Source organism: Hibiscus syriacus, unplaced genomic scaffold (assembly GCF_006381635.1).
Source record: "Hibiscus syriacus cultivar Baekdansim isolate YM2019G1 unplaced genomic scaffold, ASM638163v2 tig00116965_pilon, whole genome shotgun sequence".
Lineage (NCBI taxonomy): Eukaryota > Viridiplantae > Streptophyta > Magnoliopsida > Malvales > Malvaceae > Hibiscus > Hibiscus syriacus.
In genome coordinates, this window is record NW_024063490.1 from 3056786 (window position 1) to 3064172 (window position 7387).

General features: G+C 33.4%; 1 protein-coding gene across 1 annotated transcript; it reads left to right on the forward strand.

The window, feature by feature from the left end:
• The first annotated feature begins 383 nt into the window (after positions 1-383).
• On the forward strand, positions 384-1977 carry LOC120191237 (NEP1-interacting protein-like 1). The gene is made up of 4 exons (XM_039194210.1): positions 384-587; positions 665-852; positions 1571-1723; positions 1800-1977. Exons 1-4 carry the CDS (start codon positions 446-448, stop codon positions 1920-1922), a joined length of 606 nt encoding a protein of 201 aa, XP_039050141.1. The 5' UTR covers positions 384-445; the 3' UTR covers positions 1923-1977.
• Positions 1978-7387: the final 5410 nt, after the last annotated feature.

Genomic DNA, 7387 nt, shown 5'->3' on the forward strand with positions numbered 1-7387 from the left:
AAACTAAATTACAGTTATGCTTTAATGTTACTATAATTCAATTATATTGAAAAATATATATATGTAAGGATTTCAAATGATAATATTTTAATAGATTTTACATCATTTTAAATTCAGATTAGTTATTTCTAATACAATCATTGTCTTTGTACTGTGTAGCTGATGTATTCCCAACAAAAATGTAATTTTCTTTTATCCACGCCACTTATAAATGTGAGTTTCACCACCGATGCGCCTAAATAATTATTGATTACCAAAAATGATAAGAGAGGTAATTATTAATTCAGCGAAATTAATCTCACCCTCCCGTGATTCACTGCTAATTGCCGTTCCTACGAACTTGGTCTTCCTTGACCTGTTGTTTAAATCCAGTCTCAGTAGCCATATTTTCTCATTATCTTTCTTTTTTTCATTCAGCTCAAACAGTAAAAACTTTCTTCTCCAAATGAACTTCATCATCTACCCTTGTTCTTCATCTATCATGCCATGTTTTCCAGTTGAAGAGACAAGGGATTTTTGCTGCTCAGCAGCCTCATCAGTGGTTTCTAAACTATTTTATGCAATTTTCATCTTCATTTTTGCCGTGGGTCAGTTCCCCCCCCCCTTTGTTTTACATTTTCGCTTCAATTCTAAAATTAATCCGAATCTGGAAATTGATATGCAGTTGGAGCAACTTTGGGGGCCGTCACCGGAGCTTTTGTCGGGGTAAAAACAAAGATGGGTTTTATTCCCGGAGTCGCAATCGGAGCCATAAAGGGTACTATTTTGTCCATCAAGTTGTTGAAAATTTCACTCATAATTTGTAGTTCCAATGATTTGGCGTTGGCAACGAGGTATCTTCTCCTCCAGCCGGTAAGATTCCTAAACGTCATTATTTGGAAGGATAAAATGAATAAACGATGACGATTATAAAATATTATTTTATTAAGTCTAAAATGACATTTTGATAATATAATATTATTTTATTAAGTTAAAAGTTATAGGATAAAAAATAGATAATTGTCGAGTTAGGCGTTAATTTGATAAAATATGATCACATAATTATTTGAATTGTATTTTGTGGATTGATTCTTTATTTATATTATATTGTCATATAAGTACTTGAAGTATTATATCACCAAGTCAATACTTGAAAGCAACGAAAATGCTCGAATACATCTTTAAAATGTTATTTTATCATATCTTAGAAAAAAGATTAGTGCTAAACTTAGACAAACCTCAAAAAATTTTAACAAAAAATGATAAATTTAAAATATATGAACAGTAAAATAATAATTTTATAACTTTTAATAGTAAGAGACTAAACAAAAATCTTCTTATAATTAAAAGATTATTTTATAACTTTTAATACACTCAATAAAATAGTCCCTATAATCTTCTTATAATTAAAAGATTATTTTATAACTTTTAATACACTCAATAAAATAGTCCCTATAATCTTCTTATAATTAAAAGACTATTTTATAACTTTTAATACACTCAATAAAATAGTCCCTATAATCAAAGGATCATTTGTGAATTTGGAAATCCATGTCTCAAAAGGCTATTTATTTGTTGGTTTTGGGTTTAGATAAACGTATATGAGTCTGCTACATTGATCCAAGTCTCCTTGAACGAAGGGTTGTCAAAGGATTCCATGGAAAATATTCCAAAATTGAGAATCACAGAAGAAAACATATGGGATTCATTGAGGAGCAGAAACCCATGTTCGATTTGCCTTGAGGTTTTGATTTTCCCACTTTTGTTTTTCAATTCATCAAAGATTGGTTTCCATTGATGGTGGGTTTCAAATTTTGCAGGAATTTTTACAGTGGGATACTGTTAATAGGTTGCCGCAATGTCACCATATGTTCCACGTTTCGTGTCTTCAAAAGTGGGCGAAAACCCATAATTCTTGCCCTTTATGCAGGAGACATTTTTGACCACTCTTGTAGTACAAGCTTCCACTAACTAGGAAATCAGAATTTCTGTACATACCGCTCTAATGTTTGATTCCTTTCTGATGGTATAATTTTCATTTGTAATTTAGGGTTGGTTTGTTTAATTGTAATTAGTTCTCTGAAAATTGAATTATAGAAAATGAATTACATTTATGAAAAATATTTTCTAAAAAAACAGTTTATAATATTTGAATGATGCATTGTAAAATGTTTTACACTGTTTGGTTAGTTTTCCTGAAAACAATTTACGATTTTTTTTTTTGTAAAAATGTATATATTTTTATATTTTTCTTGTTATTTACATTTTAATTTTTTAAGTTATTTTTATAAAATTGTATTTTATAAAATTTTGAAATGAAATGTTTTATTTGTATAAGTACACGAAATTAAATTTGTAGATAATATAATAATTTATGTTGATTGTGTTATAAATACACAATTTTAGGTTTGAAGTATTCATGATACCTTATCTATTAGCATTTTTAAAATTAAATTTTAACTCATAATTAATATTATATGTAGGTTTAATTGATATAATCTTGATAATGTATTAAAATATATTATCAAAGTAAATAATTAAAATTACATTATTATTATTAAAACAACAATAGTATATCATATTGAAATAATAATAATATTTTCAAAGTGTTTAATTAAAACTACACCACATTAAGATAATGATATTATCCAACCAAAATAATACTAAAGATATTGTATGATTCATAACTAGTGCTACAACACATTAAAGCTTAAATATTGTCTAAGTCATAAATAGTAGTATTCCACATTAAAAGTTCACATCCTAACTTTGAGGAAACTTTTGAAGCCAATTTTCCTATGTTTTGTTTTTTTTGCCAAGAAAACTTTGGCCTCCAACTCATTTTTCGCTAAAAATCGAACACCTCACAAAGAAAGTCGTCAACAAATCCTTCTTTCTCCATTGACATAACTTCTTCAATGGTTTCTGATCCTCTGTAAAGTTTTTTAGTGCTTCAGCAATCTCACCAAATTTCTCACCTACAAAATTAATATGATCATCCTTGACATTTTCTTGGACATTCATCCTTTTACATTTTGATGTACCAGATGAAGATAATTTTGTTTTTTCCTCATCGATATTTTGAGTGTCGAAATTTAACGACATTGAATCTTCATTAACATCATCCAATTCTATATCAACAAAGGTTCTAGCAAAACTCTGTGTTGTCATAACTTGACCAACAACAAGAGCCATCTCATCATAAGAATCAATTTTTTTGTTCAAAAATGTTCCAAATTTTTTGTGTGCCTGTTAAATATTATACACAATTAGCATAAAAAGTAAAATTCAAATATCATTTATTAAAATAAGTATATAAAGATTACCGTCACTATAACATCATATGTTCATTCGTCACAAGTTATCATTTTCAAGTTCTCGTCTCACCCTAATCCACTTTCTTCACGAATCGTACATATAGTTTTCCATGTATTTTTTATAGTCCTCAAATGATTTTTCACGTGTTTGGTGGCACATTGGGTTTGAAATCTTTCGGAAATAGCTGTAGCAACTTGATTTATAGAAACTGCTCTAAATGTATTAGATGACTTATTACCTTTTTACGACTCCTCTGCAAGTATTTCGAGAAAAAGAAGTTCCATTGGTTTTTTTCACCTAAAATGTTTTGATGTGCTCTACATTAATAATCATAAAAAATAGGAAGTAATTAGACTACTAACAAACATAAATTATCCAACAATTATGTAACAATTTGTAATATCAACATTCAGGGAAAACCAAGCACCTAATACATAATACACCAAGCATTCAACTCACAAGCATATGTAAATGTCCAACAAACGTAAAACATAACATTTATAAAACCAACAAACTTAAAAACAATAATTTCAACATCTAACAAATTATATTCAAAGTTCAACAATCTAAAAACATTATCAATTTCAATATCCAACAAACTAAAAACAACAGTATCCAACACACGTAACGTAGAAATACTGAAAAAATATTCTAAATAAAATTAAATGTTTCTATGTATATAATCACTCCACATAGCTTGTGCAATTTCATCTCTCTTAGTAGCCCATTCTCTAGCTTCTTCCTTCTCTTCTCGTTGTGTAAGAGTTGATGTTATCGAATGAGGCTCGTGTTCCTCATATAATTCTTTGTTAATTAAATCATTAGGATCAACTCCCATTATATGATTATGTGTGATAGTACAAGCCAACACTACATCTACTTGTGTTTGAAAATCCTAAAATTGTTCAGCATCCAACACGTGAAAACGTTTTTTTAAAATTCCAAATACTCGCTCAATAGTGGTTCGCAATGATGAATAACGAAGATTAAACAGTTCCTTTGCATTTTCTAGACCATGATTGTTGAATTCTTTTAAATGATATCTAATACCACGATATGGAGAAATAATTCCATTTCGGATGCCATATCCAGCATCAGCAAGATAATATTTACCTACAATTTGACAAAATGTTATTATTACTTAATATATTATGAATTTAATTTAATTATTTTTTTATTTTAAAGCTAAGTATTACCTTCTGGAATACTAAATCCTCTTCGGCGTGTAAATGGATAAGTTAAAACACGAGAATCATGCGCACTACCTTTCCAACCAACTAGAACATAAGTAAATTTTAAAGAGAAAATCGCCTCAGTGACCAAAAAAAAGTTATAATATACGATTTTAACCAACTTTTTTTGGATTTGCCAAAATGACCAACAAAATCGCAACGCGAAATAAAAATCGCAACGCGATCCCCAGAATCGCAAATCAGTTTCCAGAATCGCAAATCAGTTTCCAAAATCGCAACGCGATTCTTGAAAATCGCGATGCGATAGTACAAATTCGCATTGCGATTTTCCAAAATCGCAACGCGAATATGAAAATCGCAACGCGAACACATAAATCGCAACGCGTATCCGTAAATCGCAACGTGTATCCGTAAATCGCAACGCGTATGGGTAAATCGCAATGCGTATCCGTATATCGCAACGCGTATCCGTAAATCGCAACGATAATACATAAAATCGCAACGCGTATCCGTAAATCGCAACGCGATATTTAAAGCGCCATTATAATCGCTACGCGTATTTTATTTTCAAATTACAAAAAGAATATTAAGACAAAATCCCGTAATCGCAACTCATAACCTAAAACCTAAAATCACAACTCAGTCCCATCTCCATCTCTCACTCTCTACGGCGAAGAAATCCGTCCCCATCTCCGAAGATTTCCGTCCCCATCTCCGGCGAAATCCCTCACAACCATTCACGGTCAGAAATCCCTCACAATATTCAGAAATGGAAAATCAACCTCCGAGGGTTAGTTTTTTAATTATTTTTATTTTGAAATGTTTGCATTATTGTAGGTTTCTCATATTGAAACTGATGATAAGTTTACTGGTCATTTCAATAATAGATTAACCATTTCACTTAGATTTCATTTCGCGTTACGATTCTGTCGTTGCGATTTTCATTTCGCGTTGCTATTCTCTCGTTGCGATTTTCAAGTTAGTATTTGTCTTTGTCTTTGTTCTGTCTTTTGGTTGAAGTAATGCAATCCATTCAAGTTTCAATTTGCAGAAGAGTCGCAACGAGATAAATGAAAATCGCAACGAGAGAATGACTGTCGCAACGAGAGAATCGCAACGCGAAATGGAAATCGCAACGAGAGAATCGCAACGCGAAACCAAAATCGCATTGCGATTTTCATTTCGCGTTGCGATTCTCTCGTTGCGATTTTCATTTCGCGTTGCGATTCTCTCGTTGCGATTGTCATCTCGCGTTGCGATTCTCTCGTTGCGATTTTCATTTCAACCAAAAGACAAAACAGTGTTGCAAATTTTAGTTTCAAGAATAAACTACTACTTTTTATGTTTATTGTTTTTGGTATATCTTCACAGTGTAGTTTTGGTATATCTAACTTGGTATGTTTATTGTTTTTGTAGAAATTTTTTTCGGCTCAATTGACCTTGAGAAATAAAGTCAGCCTGGCCACTACAATTGCAAAGAAGCTTTCACCTGCTCAAAGACAATTGTTTGAGGAAACCTGCTTCGGGCCATGGCTGAGAGTACAGCATCCGGGTGGAGATGCTAATTTGACCCATTTGTGGCTTCAGACCATGACATCAAATCTACCCGACAGTATACAACGTGGTGAGGAAGAGATATGGTTTCATTTTCCACCAGCGTATACTTGCTTTGGGCGGAAGGAGTTCTGCTTAATCACTGGTCTACGATTCGGACACGATGATGTAGGCCGGTACACTCGTCATATCGCCCGCCCATCATGGTTATCCCGGGTTTTTCCGGATGAGTCAATGGAGAAGCCGAACCTACATGTCGACGACCTGAAGAAATTATTTAATAAGAAAGCTGGTTTCACTCGGATGGAAGACGTCGATGTTGTCCGAGTATGCCTTCTACTACTTGTGTATGCCGGCTTTTTAGGCAGAGAGGCCAGACAACCTATTCATCGGGAGCTAATAATATTGGTAGAGGACCTGAATGCATGGAATCTGTTTCCGTGGGGTTCGTATATATGGAAAGCTACCTGGACTAAGTTGTCGTCTGCCTTTGATGACCGCAAAAGTTTGCGGGGCGATGGGTCCAAATACACTTTGTCAGGCTTTGTTTGGGCCTTTAAGGTAAGAATTTCTATATAATGTTTCTAAAATTATAATTAATTATTTAACAATTACTAATTTTGTTATTATATTGTTTGTAGATTTGGATATTCGAGGCTTTCCCCAGCATGCGTACATATGCAATAAAAACGTCAAATGATATTCCCAGGGCTATTTCCTGGAAGAGGAAAACTCTGTTGGATTGGGAAGACTTAATACCATATGCCACAATAAATAATGTAAGTTAACACAAATACTTTCATATAATATATAAACAAGTTATTAATAGTAGACGTTTAACTTTGTTTGAGTTTTTATATTTTAGGAGGCCAACATTCCATTACAAAGACTGTCACCCACGGAGGAAGAGCTTGCCACTGATTGGTGGCAAGCTAGTCAGAGTTTTTTTGATGGCACGGATGATGAGCAGCATCCACTTCCTCCAATTCGAGAGCCATCACCTCACCTAGAGCCATCACCCGATCGTGACGACTATACACCTCTAGAACGAGAGCCATCACCTATCCCGTCACATCATCGAGCCTCTTCTCCACCATCACCTCATGATAGGCGACCGGCAAAGATGCCACGACTCCTATCTCCCTGTTCTCCACCTCCACCTCAACGGGATGAGTCAAGGGAGTTACGTGATGAGGTCAATGCCTTGCGTGAGGAGATCGGTACTCTACGCGATAACGATGGTGCATGGCGTGTGGAGGTGTCAACTTTACGTGGTGAGGTTGCCGCTCTACGTGAGATGATAGTATCGTTGCAGAATGAGGTTCATACTCTACGCAACGAGG